The following is a 23,698-nucleotide window of genomic DNA, read 5'->3' on the forward strand; positions in this document are numbered from 1 at the left end:
GCCAGCCTGCTTTGATTTCCCTGAGGGTTCCCAGAGGCTTTGCATCAGGGCAAAGCTGGCTGGAGTCATGGAGAGCACACGAAGCATCGCCCCTGGTTACCAGGACAGCAGAGCTTCAGGTCCTCGTGAAGCCCTGGAGTCGCTCTGACCCTCACCACATCAAGGTGGCAGTCTGAGTCCAGCTCAGCGTCCGGCCTGGGAGGCCCGGGGCAGCAAGCGACGCTGTACAGGAGTGCCCCGCTCTTTAAAAGACCCCAGCCTGAGAAATGCAGCACTAAAGGTTATTATTTGCTTTAGAGCACTTAGTACACACAGGCTTGAGCCAAAAATGATCTCCCACAGCTCAATTAATGACCCCGAACACGCATATGGAAATGATTTAGGATTATCGTAGAAATAGAATCCCAAATTCCTAATTTCTTTCAGAATATCCCAAGAGACACCATATGGAGCACTTGGTTTGGGAAGCACGGACATGACAAAAAGAACTCTGGAAAAAGGACTATTCTGAGTTCGAGTTCAAACCTGACCCTCTTGAGCTGGGTAAGTTGCAAACTGCAACCTTCATGTCCTATTTGTAAAACGGGCACAAAACTCCTTGGGGCTCCTGGGAGGAGTAAGCAAGACGATGCACACTCACAACTTAGTGAGATGCCATTGGCTTCAAAAATACTCCACGGGAACCACCTGTATGTGGCTCAGAAATGACGACGCAAGCGACAACTGAAAACGCAAAGCACAAATGCTCAGTTGGGAAGCAGTCAGCGGGGAGAAACGCAACAGCAGCAGGGGAAGAGCGAGAAGGTCCCTCAACCTGGCAACCCGCCTGTGCGCACACTTTGTATCACCCGCAGCCTGCCTTCACGCGAATCGCTGTCGCCTGTGCACAGCGAATGAGCTTCTGAGCACTGGGTTTACCAAGGGTGATGAGGACTAAAAATCCTTTCACGAGGCCGGGAGTCATACAGCCCGATGACTCGTACTGCAGGTGAGCAAACGCTGCCCTGGCAGGGACTCTCCGTCCGTCTGGAGCCGGGGAACCAATGAGGTGCCCTAGTGAGCCAGACAGGACGATGGGGAGGGGTCCTCCCGGATTCACCGACGGACGGGTGGGTTCATTCATTCCAGTCGGTGCTGTTCATTGAAATCCTCTCATGGACTAGGGACTATGAAGGGGAACAAGGTTCAGGCTTGCGAGAGGCAAAGACACACACACTACGGAGAAGGAATGAATGAATGCCTTATCCGAGCAGCTGGTCCTGCAGCAAGGCAGGACCTACTGCCTGGGAAGGGAAGCCGAGCCAGTTGTAATACTTATCTCTTCTCGAGTCCTGGAACAAAACAAAGCCTGGTGGGCCTCGGGGACTTTGAACTGGGCGTTCTTTGAGCAACCAGCAGGGCTGGCTCCTACTGTGTTCAAGACCAAGTTCTGGACTCCCCCTCAGAGAAGCTCGCCCTGGTCTCTCTCTCTCCCCAACCGCCTTTTCCAAGAGCACTTCCTCCAATATGGGGTTGTCCTTTTAGTTCTTGTTTTTGTCACTATTATCTACCTGCCCCGCCCCCCCAACAATGCCCCCAACTAGAACAGAGCAGTAAGAGGGCAGGAAACTTGCATCCCATCCCCAGCGCCTGCCTAACTACCCATTCCACTGCAGGCTCTTCACAGATTGTCTAAACAAATGAATAAATTGGAGACCGCGCCAGAGGACCGCATGGCCAACAGCACCTGCCCTTCCCAGGTGCATGGGAGCGCGCTCTGCTGCTCCCTCCGCTCTGTGGGTCCACGCAGGGCCGTAGCTGATCCGGTGCCAACTCTAGCACAAGGCCCACGGTGGTAAACGCTTTACAAACGAACAAGCTGGATTTCACAGAACGAAATGTATGATGTCTAGAAGGAGAACAGGCGCCAGGATTCTAGGCCCGCGGGTGCAGAGAAGCGGGTGTGCCAGAACGCGTGGCCATGCCGCCAGCCCTCCCCGGGCCGGGGCAGAGCACATGGGCAATGTTGGGAGCAAGGGTCAGGCGAGACGTCAGTCGGGACGGCGGAGCCACCTGTCCTGCTGAGGAGTCCAGATCTGGCTCCACTGCTGATGGAAAGCCGCGACAGAAGAGGGAGTGTAGGGCTGGGTCTGAAGTTCATTCTTTCTTGGGTAAGAACCCGGGATACCTGTATTATCAGCTCTACAGCCTCACGCTAAGCATCTGACTTTCCTCGGATGTGAAGTTAGGAATGATGATAGCAACCCTTTCACAGCGCTTCTGTGATTCTTCAAGGACACAGTGTAGACTCGGTACGCTAAAATGTCCTCCAAACACACAAGTCTCTCAATAAATATTAATTGTAATGACTCCTGCTGTAATTGCCGTAGTTCTTTAGCCCAAAAAGGTACTGAGGGAAATATCCACCTCAAGATTTTCATTTGGAAGGAAGGAAATAGTTTTAAGAACACTGCATGTTTATCAAGCATTTTTACAGTCACTCCATCCTGACAGTGATGAGGTAGTCACTGTAGACTTTAGCTTACAGAAGACAAAACTGTTATGCTAATAAGAAAGAGATCTTGCTAATATGCTAATAAGAATTAGTTCTCACTTCAGCTACAGTTTCAGGAATGAGAACTAAAATACAGATGTTGAAAGACAATTTCCACAACAGAATAAAAACCAAATCAGACCTTAAGACCAAACAGAGCAAGGGCTTCCCTCTGATCAAGAAGGACTAAATTCCTGCCTGATTCCTCAGGCTTCTCTTTCTGGTCAGACACAAGGGCAGCAACCACCAACCTGTCGGGGTCTCGGGGAGAAGGGGAGCCCATGCCAGGCTGCCCGCCGCCCTCTCCACACAGTGGAGAGTCTCTCAGCCTAGAAAAACGCATCTGCACGCTCACTGCTAAGGGATGGCAGAGCCCAGAGTCTAGAAAGAAATGTTGGCAACTTCTTTTATCTTTAAAAGAAGCAACAAAAAAATATCTGTTGAGCAGGAGAGAACGGAGAATGCTGGGAACATCACTTTACCGACCCCCTTTCTCATTTATAATCGGCTGCCCAGTGCCATGTCCTGCACACAAGCTGAGTCTTGCGCTGAAACAGTGGCCGTCCTTTTGATCTTTAAGGATGAATTGTCAAACCCAAGAGAGGGCTAGGCAACTGCCCAAAAAAAGAGCAGCAAGATGGTAAAACATTGAGAAATAGCTGAGAAGAAGTAAAAGGAATTGGGGTTTTCAGGAGCAGGGGAAAATGGAACAAGGATCTGGTGACAGCAGAGTACAAAGGGGGTGGACAGGATGGTGTGGGGGGGGGTGGAGGGGGAAGGGGTGGATTAATCTGGTTCCCTGGCCCACCTGTAGCACAGACACACATTCCTGTGCTCCCTCCTCTTCCTGTCCCAGGCAAATCTGGAGGCTGATACAAATGTTATGTATCTTGTTTAAACAGTAACAACTAATAATTTCCATTTCGACCATAACTGAAGATTCTAGAATGTTCTAGGATGATCATTAGGCCACATCTTCTGTAGTCCCTAGGAAACTCTCAGCTCGTACAAAGGCCTTCTGCATGAGCCCCAATCCAGCCTCAGCTCAGACTCTGCACTCCAGTGGTAACGGCCAGAAGCCTGCTTCACTGCGCTGCCCCTGCTCACGCTGTCCGGACTGCCGGCAGGGCCACGGCTCTCCCACAGGGGGGCCATCTTGCCAGCTCCACTTAGCTTGCCTACCTTCTCATTCCACAGTGAGCCCATCCTCCAGGGGGACCACTGAGAGACACTGTGGCTCAGAGACGTGTTCCTCGCCCTCTGAAGGGTTCTGTGCTCTGGTCATTTGGGTAGCACTGTTGGCAGAGAGTGACTCTGGTTCCCACTTTCTTCACTTGTCCACAGCTCAATTATCCTCACTTTTTCTTCCCCTCAAAACTGAAAAGACCGAAATGACTCAACAAAAAAAAAAAAACTCCTGGTGGTTCCAATAATGAGATCCCTCACTCACTCTGCAGTGGGGGAACTGTCTGATAGGACATTACTCTTGGCAACTTCTCCAAGAAATGTCATCAATGCCTCATCTAGGCAAAGGAGAGAGGGTTAGGTCCGAAGAGGACTTCCATACATTCCAGCACTCCCGCACACTCCCCTGCCGGCTGCGCACTAAATACCAATTCAAGACACAGTCACTGGCTCCTCGGATTTACAAGGAGAGTTTTGAAAGTTAAAGACACATTTTCCCAGAGTCCCTTGCAGCGGAATTTTATAGGTGACCTCGTTTCCAGCAAGCAGGTACGCTTTGAGTCCTAGAGGTAGCAGTCAGCAACCAGAAAGAAAGGGCCAAATTGGGGGAAATTGGGTATTTTGGCAAGAAGGGAGGCAAAGGTATCTGGTTTTGAGGGGAAAGGTATGGCGTTCAATTCTTAGCATATGTGCTAAACTATGAATAATTATAGCAGCAGGGTTTCTGTATCAGTCACTTTTGGCATGATTAGACATTTCTCTTGGACCTGTTGCTTTCTGCTGCAGTCCTCCTGGATCCAACTCAAGTCCTCTGGCCCTTCTGGAGAGTCTGTGAGCTATTCCCCACCGAATAACCCCTTTCTGTTCAACTAACTAGAGTAGACCTTGCTGCAACTAAAAACCTGGACAGATACAGGATTTTCATAATTAATTTTCTTAATTAATTCTCAATTAATAACTGTAATTAATACTCTCCATCTCTTTTCCTGAGAAATTAAAATCTCCAGTGTCCAATGCAATTGCTCGCCAATATATCTCTGATGGATTCTAGCAGCAACGAAGCAAATTCCAGTTACAATCCTTCAGTCACTGACCATTCCAGAGCAACCCTGGCCCCATCCCCAGGAAAGCTGTATTCTAGTTATGCACCTTTCAGTTCTTATGTCTGCATTAAGTATATCAATATTTTCTCTTCTTCTGAGTATATAATATGGAAGAAGAGGACAAAAACCTCTTCTTGGATTAAGTGGGGTTTCAATAGAGGAGAATCTTTACTAAGAGTTTCCAACTTGATATGTAGTGTCGATGAAATTATACCAAGGCTAGAGTGTGGAGCTTCTTCAATATTGATGTAACCACAGGATGAACCATTTCTACCCAACGGACTGGAGTGTGGTGAGTTTTAAGGTGATTTTAAACTAAAGCCAGGGCATGGTTAGTTATCTCCCCGAGTTTCGGTACCAATTCGGGATAGAAAGTGCCCTCTCTCCCCCAAGCAAGTCTTTTACATTTCTGGCCTTATTAGGAATCAAGTCACAGTGATATTCTCCAGCTTCTTCTCAATTTAATGCTGGGTAGTCACAGCCTAACCAACATATTTATGTTCCACTCTAAAATTTAAAGAGTGCGTTCTCCACACTGAGCGTCCCATCATTTGCCTATCAAGCCACTGCCATTTTCCAAAACAAAAGAGGACAGAAATCAAACTGAAAAGTTGTATAAAACAAACATTTTTTTAAAAAAAAAAAAGGTAGACAAAAGACCAGAACCTGATGATTTGTTTGATGAGAAGGTAACGATGGAGGGGTAAAAGGTACTTTCTGGGTATGAGCTCAGGACTGGGATAAAAGGGCAGAAAATGGCGCTGAAAGAGAAGAAAGCCCAGAACAGATTCTGCTCCTCAGCAACAGGATGGATTTAGATGAATCACTGACAGTCTCTGTCCTCATCTGTTCCCCCAGGGTTATATCGGATGAAGGCAAGGTCCCCAGAAGCTCTACTATTGAATGATTCTAGACATCGAGATTTATCTAACATGGCCAAAGTTTCATGGGCGTATAATACTCAGAGGCAGCATGGTCTGTGGTGTCTGACCTCGAATCTGAATCACCACTTATAATCTGTGAAGCATTAAATAAGTTGCTTACCCTCTCTGGTCCGTGCTTTCTCAAATATAAAGTAATATAAATACAATTTCATGCACAGAGTTGCATTGAAGCTGAAATGAGGAGTGCCTATCACATCATAGCGCCCGACTCAAAATTGGTGGGTTCCCTACCTCCCTCTTTCCTGAGTTAAAGTAGCAGGAAGCCCTGATGAATTATTCTTTCCTGAAGAAAGAGAAAAATAATTTGTAATTGCATAACTGTATGAAAATATTACTTAAATGAGTTCTTTACCACACCTTCCACCAGTCTATGGTAAATTTCATGTGTGAAACCTTTTTTCTTTTAGATTATTCAGCATCTGCTACGGGCTACTACTTGTTCTAAGCAAAAGGGATACAGTGGTGAACAGCACAAGTCAGGTCCCTGCTCTCCTGAAACTTACACTCTGGTAGATGTCTTCTAGAACAGTTTTTAGAAATAATGTTCTAGAGAGTACAGGCAGTCATTTCTCTGACATCAGTCATAACAACATTTTTCTAGGTGTGTCCTGAGGCAAAGAAAACAAAAGTGAAAATAAACTACCGGTACTTCATCAACATCAAGATAAAAAGATTCTACACAGTAAGGGAAACAATGAAACTAAAACAACTTACTGAATGGCAGAAGATATTAAATGACATATCCCATGAAGGGTTAGTATCCAAATATATAAAGAACGTATACAACTCAGTGCCAAAACCCCAAATTATCCATAAAAAATGAAAAGACATGAACATTTCTCCAAAGAGAATATCCAGATGGCCAACAGACCCATGAAAAGATGGGCAACATCACTCACCATCAGGAAATGCAAATCAAAACCACAACGAGGTATCACCTCATACCTGACAGAATGGTTAAAATCAAAACCACAAGAAACAACTAGTGTTGGTGATGATGTGGAAAAAAAGGAGCCCTTACACACTGTTGTGGGAATGCAAACTGGGACAGCCACGCGGGAAAACAGTATGGGGTTTCCTCAAAAATTTAGAAGCAGAACTGCCCTAAGATTTAGTAATTGCACTACCAAGTAATTACCCCCCAAAATACAAAAACACTAATTCAAAAGGACAGGTACACCCCTATGTTGACTGCAGCTTGATTTACAATAGCCAAATTATGGAAGCAGCCCAAGTGTCCATCGATTGATGACTGGAGGAAGAAGATGTGGTATAGATACACAACGGAATATTATTCAACTATAAAAAAGAACGAAATCTTGCCATTTGCAAGGATGCACATGGATAGAGAGTACAATGCTAAGCAATTAAGTCAGAGAAAGACAAATACCATAGGGTTTCACCCATATGTGCAATTTAAGAAACAAAACAAAGGGAAGAAAAAGAGGCAAACCAAGAAACAGACTCTTGACTATAGAAAACAAACTGGTTACCGGGCGGGGGGCGGGGGGAGGAATGGGGAAGGGGATTAGGAGTATACTCGTAGTGATGAGTACTGAGGCATATACAGAATTGCTAAATCACTGGATTATATTCCAGCAACTAATATAACTCTGTATGTTAACTATACTGGAATTAAAATTTTAAAAAAGAAGAGCTCACGCTCTAGAAAGTGTCTTCCATTTGGGAGTCCCCTTTGCACACCGTGGTGGGCTTTACCTAGTGCTGTGAAATAGAGAACTCACTCAGGCTAATCCCATGCTTAATTCATTATATACCTTCATTTTTGATATAGAAACAAAGGACAGACTGTTTACCTACTTGAAATGTTTTTAACTGCTATTTTGCAAGGTGAAAACCTGAGCCGACAACCTTCATTACATATCGCCAGATGAGAAAAATGTAAAAAGGTCAATTATCCACTGGTCCAAGTCCAAAGAAGAAGGGGTCTTTCTGAATCATGTCCCCCCTTTGTTCTATTTATTCCAAACCCTGCAATGATTTCTGTATCCACCCAGCCCTACCACCACCCACTGCCTAGTCCCTCTCTCATTCTTTCCTCCTCATTCATTAGGCTGCAATTTCTCTCACCCACTGGAGAGAACCAGAATGGACTGTGGACTTATGGGTATATGCATGTGTGTATGCACGTGTGAGTGTGTCTAGTCTCTTTGAGTTTACTAGCACAGTAATTCTTGATTCTGGCTGATACTGAAAGCTTTTAAGGAACATCTTAATTTTTTAAAGTTACTGAGGCTGAGATACTTGGTCTGGGTTATGGCCTGGAAACTGGGATTTTTACAAGCTCTCATAGGAAGTTCTAATGTGCAACCCAGGTTGAGAACCACGATGGTCGAGCATGGGGACTTCTTTCATTCCTTTTCTTTTCCATGCTCAATTTATGCTGAATATTTTGGTTCTCTGACTGCCTTAAAAATAAATTAATTTGAAAACTGTGTATCTCTGAGTTCTTCCAGTTTTGGAAATGTGTCACTGGGTAGACAAGGCTGCTAATTTTCATTAGATCTGAGCAGTTGTTTCCAGACAAGTAGTACTTATAAAGTGGGCACACACACTCATATACTGACCCCAACCCCACTTCTTACCTTCCAAACACACACCGGAACCAGCACATTTCCATGATCTGGAAAGGGCAGCCTGAATCCTATATGTGCCATCAGCAGGTGTGGACTGCGTCTGGCCACCCTATCACTGGGGGCAACCACGTCCACTCCACCAGAGATGGAAGCGCTAGGTCTGTGAAGTTAGACCTTTCTGATGATCAGTAGCGAGCCAGCCAATCCTCCTAATTCCTGGAGGATATTTTTTTTTTCCCTATTTTCATTTCCTGTGGGCTTCATGTTCAGTTCTGAGCTTCTCCTTATATTTAATCTGGCCAGTATGAGTTTTAGAGTGCAAATATAAGCACAAACCAGGGAGATATTTTAGAGTTCCCTGAAACCTGCCGTATCATTTGCAAGAGCTGCCTTACCCTGTACCACAGAGTGGACGGCTTCAACAAGAGAAATGTATTTTCTCAGAGTTCTAGAGGCTAGAAGTGTGAGACCAACTGTCAGCAACTGATTTATTCTGAGGTGTGTCCCCTTGGCTTGTAGACGGCCATCTCGCTATGTCTTCACATGGTCTTCCCTCCGCATGTATCTGTGTCCTAATATCCTTTCTTCACATGCCAGTCAGATTGGACTGGGGCCCACTCATATGACTTCATTCCACTTTAAAGACCTCTTTAAAAGCCTTATCTCCAAACACAGTCACATTCTAAGGTACTGAGGGTTAGACCTTGAACATCTGAATGGGGGAGGGGGGAAGAGTACACCATTCAGCCCATAACACCCATGAAATAAGAGTGTAATACCTCCTTGCCTTCCCTCAGCTGGGATCCTATTTCTACGAAACCATAGCCATGATATTTGTTTTTGGTTCCCTTTCTCTGGCATGAGAGCAGAGTGTAACTTTCTGGGAATAAATAGAAAGCCAGCTCTACATAATTTGAAAATTTCACGATGAATGTACTTAGTAAAATAACTTAAAAAAAAATATATATATATAGAGAGAGAGAGAGAGAGGCTGAAAGAAGTGAAGGAAATATAGGACCTATCAATTTTTTCAGTGGAGATAGGAAAAAGGTAAAATAATGTAGCTGACTTCATGAAAACCATGTTCGTTGGATAATCTAGGAGACACCGATTTTAGATTTTCTGCCTCACGGTCTTCATGAATTTGTTCATACTTGTCAGGATGCAGTCCCAGTTTAGGGCTTGGAATATACAGTCACCACACAGCAAATGTCTTAATTGGCTTATTCTGCTAAGTTGTTTATTTGTGCGAGGAGGCTGTTCCAATCCCCGCCCCCACACCCCATCTGTGCAGAGGACTCTAATCTGGACTCGTCAATTGCCTGCTGAAAAGCACTGGTGTGATGTTCAACATACAGGGCTTGTTCAGTCTTTTTCTTGAGGTGATTCACCTAAGGTTTCCTTCCAGAAAATTCGAGTTTCCTTACCTGAAAATCCCGCGTGAGTCCATCAAAACACACGTGAAAACTGCAGTGCAATGACAGGAACCTACCTTGAGGTTTGGGCTTAGTCAGCTTGCCACAGGGCTTGGAGATGGTGACTGTCTTCTGGCAGTCCGCGTTGTGGAGGGCTCGCTTCAGACTTCCGGTTCTGGTCTTCAAGGCAGTATTCAGGTCGCATTCTCCCCAGGCCTGGAACTGGTATTTGCACTCCGCTAAAGGCAGTGTAGGACCAAACAGAAATCTTTGAGTTCCTCTAGTAGTGCCGTAAAGGTAGACCCACTTCTGTTTTTACCTTTTTGTAGTGAGATCATTGTAGAGTCCCATGCGGTTGAAAGAAATAATTTGGAGAGACCCCTATAGCCTTCACCCTGTCTCCCCTCGATTGTGATTGTGTTGCATAACCAGAATTCCTGAGCACAACCAGGAAATGAACAGGGATACACCCCGCAGAAGTCATTCAAGTTCTGCCAATTTCACACGCACTGATTTGTGTGTACGCGTGTGCATTTAGTTCTATGTGACGTGGTCAGGTCTGTAGATATGAGTGAACATCTACACATTAACAGGCAGAAGAGTTCCAACAGTCCTTTGGGTTAATCCTGTCATAGCCTTTGCCTTGGCACCTTCCTCCCTTCCCCTTCCCATCTCCTTAAGCCCTGGCAATCACTCATCTTTTCTCCATCTCTATAATTTTTGTCATTTTAAGCTATCTACTATTTGTGTACAAATTTTTAGAGGAATGTAAGTTTTCACTTCTCTAGGATAAATGGCCAAGAGTGAAACCACTGTGTTGTATGGTAAACAGATATTTATTCTTACTAAAAACAAAACGTGCCATTCTCCTTTCTAATGTGCCTGTACCATTTCACATTTCCATCAGCAAGGTATGAAGGACCTAGTTTCTCTACCTCCTCTCTAGCATTTGGTCTTATTTGTCATTTTAGCTCTTCTGATAGGTACGTGGTATACAGTGACATCTCACTGGTTTTCATTCCGTTTCCCTAGCGCGGAAGAGATAGATGTTCAACATCTTTCAAGTGTTTGTCACCTGTATCTCGTCTATGGTAAAATATTTCGTCCATGTCTTTTATTCACTGTATAGCTGGATTCTTATTTTTGTGAGTTCTTTATATATTCTAGGCATTCATTCTTTAAGACACACTTTTAAAAACTTTCTGTAGGTGAGTCTTTAGGGAACCCACATACAATTTAAGACCAAATGTATCTGAATTTCACCATGTGCTATAGAACTTACCAGCATTCACAAGAAGCACCCCAGAGGTTATAGAGAATGAGAAAGATACAGTTTGTATATTCATTGTTCTTCTTTACTGTCTTATAAGTCAGAATACATTTCTGCAAAGAGTGAGAACATTTGGGGCACTGCGTACCACCAAGGCCAAGAAAGACAAAAAGTCTGGAATGTGGAAAAGACAGGTAATCTGGGTGTTCAGTAGTGGGCTTCAAGGTTGGAAGTGTTGAAAGGCTCCTTCCCAAACAGGCAGAGGAGGCCAGCAGGAAAATGACAATAATTAGCGAGAGTATAGTCTATGGAAACTGCCTGTAAGCAGCCTGGCTAGATTTGATAAGCAAATCTATTAACCAGGGTGGATGGTGGGGAAAGATCAAAAGAGGGGGGGCCTGAGAGCCCCCGAAAGATGTCTGGAGAAGGAAGAGGAGAGTAAATAAGAGAAGGGGGAAGAATGAGAACTAGAAGAAGAAGGAGAGAGAGAGAAGAAAAGACAGGTCAAGGCACACTCAGGAGGGATCAAGGGTATGTTTTATGTCCCGATGGGTAGGACAGTGGTTCTCAATCTAGGACTATTTTGACCCCAAAGATCATCTGGCAATATCTGGAGACATTTTTATGTGTCACAGTTGATGGGGGCGGGGAGTGCTGCTGGAAACCAGTGGAGAGAAGCCAGAGATCCTGCTCGATATCCTACAATGCCTGGAACAGTATCCTACAGTGCCCTCCCCAACAGACGCATCATGGCCCCAAATGGTAGAAGCACCAAAGTTGAGAAACCTGGGAGGTAAGGCAAGGTATCTGGTTACTTGCGATCTGATAAAATCAACTTATTGAAAATAAACAGTAGTCAAGCTCAAAAAGAAGACTGGTAGAAGAATGCAAGCATTATCCCGGAGTGGAAGACCAAATCGACAGGACAGTAGTGGTGGGGCTTACCTCCAAATTGCTTTTTCCAGTTGCAGGGGATCTTACATCTCTGGGTCTTCATGGTTTGCTTACACTCAGCTCCGGTCCGGGTGCCCTCCCGGGTGCCCAGGCCACAGTCCCCACTGGTGGGCACGCACACACTCCACTGCCACTCCCCACAGTCGGACTTCTTCACTTTTTTTTCTGGAAAGAAGAAAGGAACACGAGTCCACCTCTGGGAAACTCTGATTCCTACAACAAAGTTCATTCCAGGACGCCATAATTGCGGGGGTCTGTGCTTTTGACCTCTGTCTTCACTGTCCAGTGAAACGTAGCACCTTGACCCACGGTAGCCAAGTGATTGAATTGGTGAATGATCACGAGAAGAGAGAAGGTGAACGGAAGGAGACAGAACTCATATTAGTGTAACTCCAGGGGCTAGGGACTGTACAAAGGATCTAATGACATCTCCTTTTGGAAGCAAACACTTCTGGTAAAGATGTTCAAGCCAGTGAAACATGAAAGATAAGGCAACATTCTTTTAGAAGTAAGGGTTGTCAGATTAGCATTTCATTGCAAGTCAATGTTCCCTTCTCTGTCTTAGAGCTGGAAGCCATAAGCTGAATGTGCTGCCTCACAGACATAAACAGACTGCCAGCTCCACAGCCTACTGTGCATGACGCTGGGAGTGACAGAGAGAAGATGCTGTATCGCTCTGAGCTTCAGAGTCCCCCTTTGTTCATATGAGATAAAACAAAAATGCCCTGCGGGACTCTTCTTTGAGGAAGAGACTCAATGTAAGACACCTGCTTGCTCCTCAGCAGTCCATACATAAGGGCTACAATACAGTCCTTATGTTAATAACCATCAGCTATATTTTAGGACCTATGGCAGGGTGAGGACGGGGGATGTCACTTAGGTTCCTCTAAAGAAAGAACAGAGGGAGGGAGAGGGGGAGGGAAGGAAGAAAGAAGGAAGGAGGGGAGGAGGACAAAAATCAGGCAGTTGGATTAGATGGACACTCATCCATGAACAGTCTTGCCTTATGTATGTCACATGTAGGGTTATGTGTGTCACATGTAGGGTTAAGTATGTCATATGTAGGGTTATGTAGTCCTAACCCTACAGCTTACCTGGCTTCTCTTTCTTCCCTGCTTCAGCAGTGTCCACAGCTGCCAAGATGAAAATGAACGCCAGGAAGGCAGCTGCAAATTTTCGACGCTGTTGCACATACTGCTGGGACTGCATTCTAGGAATAAACAGAGAACCAGAAGGTGCTGTCAGCCTAAGAGAGGAAGGCTGGTGGCACTCCTTAAGGAAGGCACCATGTTCCACTTCTGGAATAGATGTTCAGAAGGTTTCTATCAGTGCTCTTGAGCAGAATTCTTTCTTTTCTCTCCCACGGCCACTGAAGTGAGTGTTCTTCTGCAATTAGGTGTTTACTGACAAAAATACAATGATTCTCCACTTAAGAACTTCACACATAATTACTTGCTTAAGTATGACTCAAGTAAATAAAATCTTTAAAAAAAAAAAGAATTATGGAAGCAAAAGAATTTTCATGGCATAATTCTGAGCAGTGAATCTTGCTGGTGGGGATACATGGTAAGGTCTGTAACTATGGTCATCTTTGTGACTCCTGACAATTCCTAGAAACAACCTCGGTTTTGTAGTCCACATGGATAATTTGAATGAACCCAGTTAATGGTCACTGGTCCACCAAGAGGGAGGCGCAAGACAGAAGTTGGGCTAGCATGCTTTATGTCAAATACATGTATAAGCTCACATAAAATCTAAAAATCTTCTTAATTCTAGGATAATAAAGAGCTTATACTCACTCATAATTTGAAATTCTCCACATTTTCTCTGAGTCAAAAAATCCTAGAATAACATTAGAAAGACTCTCCTGGAACTTGAAGTCACTTGTGACAACTAATTGTCAGCATGGTTACCCATGGTCATTAGCTCTGAGGATTTTTTTTTTTTTTTCCAGAAGAGTGATTTTAGATTCCCTTGAGTGTGAACAATCAAACCTCACACACACACACACACACACACACACACAGAATTGATATTATTCTGTTCTACCATTTATTATAGAACAAAGTGTACTACAATGTGTACACTGTCCTCTGAGGATTCACAAGTTCCCACTGAGAAAGCACAGCTCACAAGTGAACTTGCCAACCACACAACGGGCTGATCTTTGTAGAGCCTTGTAATGCCCTTGGAGCCACGTGAAGAACCATGGTCACTCAGGCAAACGGGTATTAGTAGAAAGCTGTTGTCACTGGCTACTTCTAACCTCAGCATTTCTAGTTTTACACTGTTAAGTTCCTACTTTTATATTTATTTTCAAAGATGTTTCAAGTTAAATTCACTGAATTCTGAAGAGAAAAACCCCACCCAGACCAGAATTTCCTAAGGATACCCTTGTTTTGAGTCAAGGGGTTATTTTGCCATAGTGTGAGCTAATGGGAAGGAAAAAGAGGAAGTGGATGACATCTGGAATTAGAATGGAAACACACCCTCCCTGCTTCTGATATGAATTCACAACAATTCAGAGCCTGAAGGAGTGGGTGAATAGTAGACTTTAGTTTGAGATGCACTAAGGAAAAATGCACCCAAGTCCCTGTGCACAGGAATTCGCCCGTGTAAAAGGAGCCACCAGCAATGGGGTTGAGTTGGAGACCATCTTTCTTTTCATCTCCTTCTCCCCTTCCTCCTACTTTGCTTACTATTCTACATGGGCCTATATTTTGATAGCTTCCGTTTTTCCGGCTGGAGAAAATGAATAAAGATTATTTAAGAAAGTAAGGGGTTTTAGAAAAAGGAGGACTAGAATCATCCCCAAATTCAAGTGTTCCCAAACATTGCCCAATGTGCACGTTGATGCCTGCTGCTGTAGGAAATACTTGAGTAATTAGCACACGTGTGGCTCATGGGTCCCCTGCTTGTGGTATTTGCATCGCTGACTGTTTATTTGTCCTTAGCATCAAGTAAAGGCGAAAGTTCTCTCTCTAAAGAGTTTAACCCTGTTCTCTCTCCAGGGGAGTGCGAGATGAACGGACACAAGGACCTGGGTCACGGCGAATTGTTGGCACTGAGGAAAATAAAACAGTGGAAGAAGGCTTGCTAAATTGGCTGTTCTTTTGAATCATTTCCTTATTTTCACCTTCTCTTACCGCCATTTTTTGTTGCACTTGCCCTGATAGATTTAGTTTCATGGGGTTGAACCGTCAACTGGAAAACTGCCATAGATGGTGGTGTGTGGAAACTCCTGTTGAGTTCATCTCCATCACTAATAAGTCTAAATCTCAGAGATCAAAGGAAATTAAAGTTTAAGAAACCAACTCAAAGGAGATGAGTTAGTTTACAAAATCCTCATCCCTTCCCTAGAGAAAAAGCTGCTGAGAAGGAAAAAGAGAGCTCTCCTTCCTTTAGCATTTTAACAGGATCTAGAATTTAAGAGGCGATCAAACTCTGGTGTAAATGCAAGAAAAGAATCCTGGAATCGAACTTGCCCCTTAGCGATCTGTTTGGAAGGACGACCATGGGACCCGGAGGCGGAAATGTTGGCTCAAACTTTAGCCTGACCACCGAATTTGGGGGATGTCCTCAGGCAAATCACAACCACTGGAACTTCTATTTGACATCTGCAAAGTGGCAGTGATTATAGCAACTGCTTGAGAGGCTTGCTGTGAAAATGAAGATGTAGGCAGAGAGCCAACCCGGAATCTTAAGAAATGTATTATTAATTGCTGAATAAAGTTAATCCACCCTTACACTCTTAGTACAAGGAAATACTTCTCTTCAATTTTTAAAATTGAGGTATATTGACACATAGCATTATACTAGTTTTGAGTGTACAACATACTGATTCAATATTTGTACTGCAAAACGATAATGTTGCTTTCTATTGAGAAATAACAAGCATCTAGTATTATTTAAAAGCAAAACACAAAAGAATGAAACAAAAAAGAGGAGAGAGAGGGGATTTGATTGTCCACTGAAGACTTGTTCAGCATCATCGGGGCACAAATTCATTCTGACCTTGGACTTCCTAGGTTAAAATAAACTCAAGGACCTTTATCCCCAGTACTTTTTTTTTGAAGTTCAGGGAAGTCGAGAGGTTCCACGTTGAGGCTCAGGGAACATGCCAATGCAATTTAACTTGTATGAAATGGGGGAAAACAAAAATCTCCTGTTGCAACTGTATTTTATGCCCTCTGCGTGTAGAAACCTAGGTATTTTGTTTTAAATACCTAGGTCCGGGACCCAGCCCAGAGTAGCTGCTCGGTCAACTTTTTGCTAGTGAAAAATATCTCCAAAACACAGCATCAAGCACAGGAATTAGTATGCATGCTCAACTGATTTTTCCATCCTTTGTCTATGCCAGGGGACATGAAATTTACTGAAGAAGCCGGGCTGGAGACAACAGCCAGAATCTAAAGCAGACATACACAGTCAGTGTCCACAAGCGTACAGACTGTGTCATCAGAGAATGATCTGCACCATGTATTACACATCACTAGAACTTTCTAGACTTTTTGTGCTCTCTTTGCCCAAACTCCTGGGAAATAGTTTACCTTTTTATTGTAAAATCAAACACGATGTATAGAAAACCACACAAAGCAAACACACAACTTAGTGAATTATAAGATGAATTAATTTTCCACTCATATCCAAAGGCTTTACCATGTTCCCCATCGCCATGAGAGCCCTGGAGCTCCAACACAAATAGGCAGCAATTCCTTCTTTGCACTTCCTGAGGCTTTTACTCAAGTGTGCTTCTTTAGACATGTCTAATCTTAAAAAAGGTTATTTTTTACATTTCTTTTATTAAGTAGGATTATCCTCCAGCCCCCCTTTTTTCTTTCTTTTCCTGCTTTTCACTTTTTACAAGAACCAGGCCATTTAATCAGCAGTGGGCCATATTCTGGATTTTGATGATTGCAAACTCATGATGAATTTCAACATTCCTTTGTTCTGCTGCAAATTGGCAGGCTGGGAGCAGAGGCTTAATCAGACTCAGGTGTTATCCCTTTGGCGAGACTGTAAGTGGCACCGTGCTATTTCCCCAGGAGCTGCACAGTCTTTTGTTTGGCTCGTCTGTGATGGGAACAGCAATGGGTACTACTCAGTGATTACTGGTGGGCTGGTATGGACTGAATATTTGTATCCCCCTCTAAACTCATATGTTGAAGCCGTACCCCTCCTAACCCGCATGGTACTAGGAGGTGGGACCTTTGGGAGGGAATTAGGATCCAACGAGGTCATATAGGTAGGGCCCTCCTGAATGGGCTCCATGCCCTTATGAGAATCCTAGGAGAGTTTTCTTTCTGCCTCTGCTCTCTGCCATGTGAGGATACAATGGAAAGCTGGCAGCCTATGACCCAGAACCCAACGATCCTGATACCCTGATCTCGGACTTCGAGTCTCCAGAGCTAAGAAATAATAATAAAAATAATAAAAATCTACCCTGAGTGTTGCTTTAAACCTTGTCCCTTGGTTGTAGTTTTGTTATCTATCTACCCCCCAATCTGATTTATGTAAGGATTCAGGAAGATTCCAAAAATATCCTAATGTTTCCTTTCTCCCCACATGAGCACATTCTTTCATTAAACATTTTTGGGACATCTACCATATGCCAACCAGGGAGCTATACTCTCCGGATACAACAAAGACCAGTGAGAAGTTTTTGCTTGTTCTCACGAAGCTTACACCCCAATAAAGTTTATACTGTCAAATGGCCAATAACGGTTCACTCTGTTCTGATAAGAACTATAGAATGTCATGATGTATGAGGGAAGGACCACTATTTTGCATTTCTCTTTCTTGAGGGCAAACCAAAGACAGGGATTCAGTTAAGGCCAAAGATTTAATTTCCTTTACGTTTCCTACAAAGCAAACGAAACCACTGATGGTCAGAAATTCTGTTACGGAGCATGAACTATGACTCATGTTCTAGAGGACCGCAGTCATAGACTTAAATGCTGTGTTCTCTTATTTCTCAGAAGTGACTTTAATTTCGTTTGAGGGAGATCGGTCAGCTTATATTAGGAAGGTACTCACTTGGTTAACAAGCATTTATTGTACTATGTGCGAGGACCTGTTTTAAGTACTTTATAAATACTGACATATGTTAACATTAATACTTGAAACATCACAAATGGTGTATCCATTTCCTCAATTATTCAAAAACTCTGGGTACATAGGAGTTGCAGCCTTCGTAGCCTGAGTTGGTCTAGGCAGCAGTGACAAGGATTTGAACAACACGGACCAGAGTACTGACGCCGTGGTGCTTACACTTGGTGGGCAAAGTCAAAAGTAAACAAATAGGCAAGTAAAGAAACTCAAAAATAAGATAACTTCTGACCGTGGTAAATTTTATAAACAAAATAAAAAGGTGATGTGATAAACAGTGAGTCGAAGAGGACTAATTAGGTAGGGTGGTGACAGATGGCTTTGTCCATGTGACTGAGAAAGAGCCAGAAGACTATGGTATATCTTGTTGACAATTATTTTGCATCAAGCCTCCTAATTATCACTTTCATTTCTCATTCTTGTCTTCAGAGATGGAATAGGCCTAGTCGCTTTTATAATTCTTCTGAAATTCAATAATTAGCCATCTAGTCCTCCTGACTGACCTTGTTCTCTCCACTCCGCTACAATCTCTGGATCCACTTAAGGTTCGGCCAACAACCAACGATTTCTCACTCCTATTGACTTACTAGTAAGCAGCCCAGTCAAAGCTGAAGTCTTACCATCGTATAACCTGTATGAATATCTAATCTCATGTTTCAAAAAAGAAAACCAACCAAATCATCATTTTAAGAAATGTTTACCTTTCTCAAGAAAAATAATGACCACCATTTATTTAATTTAAACATGATACCCCAGCGTATTCTTTTCTCCTGTTTTCTGACTTGGTAATATAGCAGGAAACCCATTTTGACTAAAACCATGTAGCCGCCTCACTTCTGACCCTTATTAATCTTTACAGGAATGTGTAAGTTTCTTGAAAATGGTTTTCTATTTCCAACTCCACTCTAAAAACACAGAAACATCCAGGAAGAAGAAAGGGGGGGGAAATCAATCAACTGAAGCAAGAATTCAATGGAAATCAATTTGGTTACCCTTCATACTATGGCAGTGACGTGAAGGTATGTTTATTCAGCTATTTTTTGGAGCCACATGAGTTCAAAAGGGACTTGGGTCAGTTGTATTATTCCCTCGCTCCTTTCATTTGCTATAATCAAAAGTAACTGGAGATGAGCTTTTAGAATCTTAGAATGTTCTAGTTTCCTCTTAATCCTTTTTCTATCTGTTCACTGCAACCTGATACAGAGGAATAAGTAAGGGTTTTGTAGTAGGTGAGCCCTCAGTTAGAATCCCAGCTCTGGCTATGTAATGAAGCCCTGTAATTAATTTCTCTAGAACTTATCTTCTTCAGCTCTTGACATGGCTGTGAAGACTGCCCACCATGTTTTGAGAGGGGAGAGGATGCATGAAAAGTCAGCACCATAGTACGTGGCACATGGCAGACCCACAGTGCCTTTGGTTGGTAGGCTTGCTTGCTTGCTTTCTTCCTTTCTTTTTTAAAAAATATTTTACTTATTTATTTGACAGAGAGATAGAGAGAGAGCACAAGTAAGCAGAGCAGCGGGTAGAGTGAGAGAGAGACGCAGGCTCTCTGCTGAGCAGGGAGCCCAACGTGGGGCTTGATTCCAGGACCTGAAGGCAGCCACTTGCCTGACTGAGCCACCCAGTAGGCTTTCTTACCTTCTATCGCAGCCCCCTAAACCCTTCATCCTTAATGGTATTAGGACAACAAATTGGCGTTTTGCGTGGGATCTTCCTAGAATAGAAGGTAAAAAGCTGAATTTCCCCTGGGCAAAAATGGCAATCCAATTCTCCTCCTCACAGATGATGATACTATCTTGTAATTTACCTTCTAGCATGAAGTGGCCTTTCTTGCTTCCCTCTGATCTATACTCTTGTAAAGCCTAGGTATAGACAGAATTTCTGGAACATGTGCCAATCTTTCTTTCTCACAGGAATTCCTTTCACCTGTGCTCTCCCTCCTGCACCCACTCCGTGTGTCTCTAGCTGGAAAGACTGCTAATTCTCTGAACTCAAAAACAGTGTTTCAGTCAACTGATCCTTGGCCCCTGCTACCCTGTACAATGACAAGTTCTTTCCCACATGTCTCTACCTAGCAAACTCTTATCACCTCCCAAGGCTTGCCACCAGGGATTTCACCTCTAATGAAGCCTCTGTCGAGGCCACATTGTCCTCTTTATCTTGGGAGCTCACTGTGTCATGTCCAATCCATAGACTTTGTCCATTCACAAACCCTGAACATACAAGTGGCGTATTATTGACTCTATCAACCGAAGCGTAAAAAACCGAAAAATACCATGAGCCCACTACCCTGTTATACTGAGTAACCACCACTTAGTAAGGCCCCTTTGACTTGTCTTCTTTTGTTACCATGACTAGCAATTGAGTCTCTCTTAAAATCATTCCTTTCTTTAAAAAAAATGAAATGATACATTCTAATTGTCACGCACAAAGCACGTAGAGAATAAAAAACTGTAGTCATGGAGCAGTCAATGGAGGTTCCTCAGGTTCCTTGCTAGCTAACTGACTCGCCCCCACACGCCGGCCAGGAAGTAAGTGCCCATCTTTGGAAAACTGCCAACACTATAAGCCTTGAACCTTTCAAGGTCCTATTAGAATGACTGACATTTCGAGTAGCCACTAAACTGAATTTCTATCAAAAGCGTTAACATCAGAGGTGCCGGGTGGCTCAGTCATTTTAAGCGTCCGATTCTTGATCTCAGCTCGGGTCTTGATCTCAGGGTGGTGAGTTCAAGTCCAGCATTGGGCTTCATGCTGGGCATAGTCCTACTTTTAAAAAATAATAATAATAAAAAAATAAAAAGCCTTAACATCTAGTATAACTTTCGCTGTGTGCATGTGTCATTGTGATTATATTTGTGTATCTATGTATATAGTTGTGTATATACACAAACTGTATGCATTTCCCTGCAGTAATCCATAAGGCTTTTAAGGGACAGGACACTATCTTTTCCTTACATTCATTTGTAAAGCTCAGAACAGTGTCTGACACAGAAATGTCACTGATCTATTTGTTAAATGGATGAATAGAATAACATAAATAAGAGAAAAAATAGCCTGGTGTCCAATAGGGTAACTCACTCCACTATCTAAAATGTCACCAATTTCATACATGTATGTTCCCTCACCTGGCTTTACGTTTTCCTTGGCACAAGCCCATCTGGGATGTATTAGGTCTTTATTTTTGTTTGCTAATTATCTTCTCTCCCAAGACAGCAGACCTCTGGAGAAGAACTGTAGGTGCTGGCCGCTGAGATCATACCAAGACCAGGGTGCGGAAAGCACAGAGAAGTGGAAAGACATCCCAGGGGGATGTGTTGAGCACTGGGTTACGTAGGTACGATTGTAATGAAAATACATTTGAATTCATGCGTTCCCTGAACAGCTCGAGACCCTTGATTTTGGAGTAGTTTATTATTTATTTAAGCCCACTTTCTCCACCTTGCTTGTGAAACACACAATATTCACAGAGGTAGGTGTTCTAAGGTTACAAAGACAAAGGGTTGGTTAGACAAATACACCACTGTAATTTTAACTTCCCATGTAATACCTGTACTTAATAATGGTGATTTCTTCTGCCTTCTATCTTTGAGAGAGATTTGTTTCTATGGGGAATTTAGTGGTTTATTTTATTTTTTTAATTTTACTTATTCATTTGAGAGAGAGCGTGAGTGAGTGCGTGCAGGCATAGGAACAGTGAGCAGGGTTGGGGGGGTGAGGGGGGAGCAGGCTCTCCCTCTCCGCTGAACAGGGAGCCCAACATGGGGCCAATCCCAGGACCTTGGGATCATGACCTGAGCCAAAAGCAGAAGCTTAAGTGACCGAGTCATCTGGGCACCCTGGGAATTCACTGTTTTAATTTTATTTTCCCTTGCTTACAGGTTCCCTTTGTTTTCAGTAACTCTTCTTCAAGCCTAAAATCATCATATTAATTTATTCTTGAATGGTTTGATCACTGTCTCAGGCTCCTGGTCTCACGTAAATAGGCATTGTGTTTATAATGAAATCTGTTACTAAATCAGCCCTTCATTTTGGCCTTGTTAAGCTGTCTTATTTAAATACTAAGCCTTGAAAAGAATGTGTCCCAAGCACATGCGTGCATAACCTCAGCCCAACCTCAGGTACGCTCTGCTCACAGCACAGAAGTAAATTCAGCAGCGTTCCACCTTTGATTTTAACTAAGTGCATATCAATTAGATTGATAAAGTAGGGCATTCGTTTGATTTTGCATAATGCAATGCCTCAAATACAGAGAACTTTCAGGCCAAAATATTTTTATGGCATGGTGGCACCTGCTGGAGAAGTGGGATATTTTAGGACATTTTTGTTAGACATCTATCCATCTGCCAACTTTTAGAGCACCTGCTAAAGGCTGGGTCTATGCTGGGAATGGGAATAGGAGAAATGAATGTGATACAGCCCTTCCTCATAAGAGTTCCAACTGGGAGGAAAGAGAAACAAGTATGATAATTCACTGTGGTAAATATTATGGAAAAATTATACACACAGTGCTTTCTGAGGGCCCAAGTACTTATTTTGCTTAGCAAGTCTGAGTGAGGTAGAGGGTTGGAGCATTTTTGTCTGTTTTTTGGAAAAAAAAAATAGTTGAAGTCTTCTAAGAAAGGAGGCAAAGAAGACAACTTCAGGCAGGAGGAATCACATCAGCAAATGTATGAAGATGTCTGTGATATATTCAGGGACCAAAAGTGATTAGAACGTGGAGTCCAGGGTATCAAATAGCAATGGATGGACCCCAAAAGGAGGAAGAGGAAATGAGTACATCCTGAGAGGAAATGAGTACATCCTGAGAGGAAATGAGTACATCCTGAGAGGAAGACAGACAGCGTCACGCATTAGTCTGGAGAAGAGAAGCAAGGGAAGGTGATGGAGAGAAGGAAAGGCGGCTTGGTGTGCGAGTGTGGCTGAAATGGCAGGACTCCGCCAAGATGTCAGCCACCACACTCAACGGTCCTTCCAGAAGCTCTCTACGTGACTCCTCTTCGGGCTGTGGGTTTTTGGTTGCTGTTTGTCAATTTATAGATGTTTTAGGGACTTCAACTTGAGGTGTTTATTACAAAGGTACCAAAGGTACTATAGTTGGGAGTCAAGAACAAGATCTAAGACTCCAAACACCCACAGACACCCACAGACACAGACACACACACACACACACACACACACACACACACACACACACACCCTTCTGATTTTCATAGGAAAACAAACTTGGGCTAAAGCAGTGATTTTTTAGAGCACTGGCGTGTTCCCAGAGAGGCATCCAAGGCTGGTGCAAGGCACTGAGTGCGTCCTGAGCAGGTTTGCTGAAAGCCGCCCCCAGCCCTCACCAGCATCTCCGCCTCGGCTAGAGCAGCTCTTCTTTCACTCCTTTCCTCACTGGCTCCCCTCTAACTTTCCTCGGTCAAAATGAAAAACTAATGGTCACCTGTCTAGCTAGACTCAAGTTTACACTGGAGGGGATATGCCAATAATACAAAACTATCTGTTTAAAAGGCGGAACTGAACAGATGTCGCAAGGTATGGTGATGGAAATGTGAAATATATTTTGAGTATTCAAAATACCTTGCTTGT

The 23,698-nt window shown here is 43.4% G+C and overlaps 1 protein-coding gene across 3 annotated transcripts in view; it reads right to left on the reverse strand.

Annotated features, from left to right (window-relative positions):
* Positions 1 to 23,698, reverse strand: part of PTN (pleiotrophin) — a 102,135-nt gene that overhangs the window by 11,730 nt on the left and 66,707 nt on the right. For all 3 annotated transcript variants that reach the window (XM_044246654.1, XM_044246651.1, XM_044246653.1), the window contains exons 2-4: positions 13,096 to 13,211; positions 11,993 to 12,166; positions 9,855 to 10,016 (exon numbers count right to left, since the gene is read on the reverse strand). In XM_044246654.1, the coding sequence (XP_044102589.1) occupies positions 9,855 to 10,016; positions 11,993 to 12,166; positions 13,096 to 13,210 (451 nt within the window). In that variant the 5' untranslated portion in view covers position 13,211. The remainder of the gene's footprint in view (positions 1 to 9,854; positions 10,017 to 11,992; positions 12,167 to 13,095; positions 13,212 to 23,698) is intronic.

This window comes from Neovison vison, chromosome 4, assembly GCF_020171115.1.
Source record: "Neovison vison isolate M4711 chromosome 4, ASM_NN_V1, whole genome shotgun sequence".
NCBI classification, from domain to species: domain Eukaryota; kingdom Metazoa; phylum Chordata; class Mammalia; order Carnivora; family Mustelidae; genus Neogale; species Neogale vison.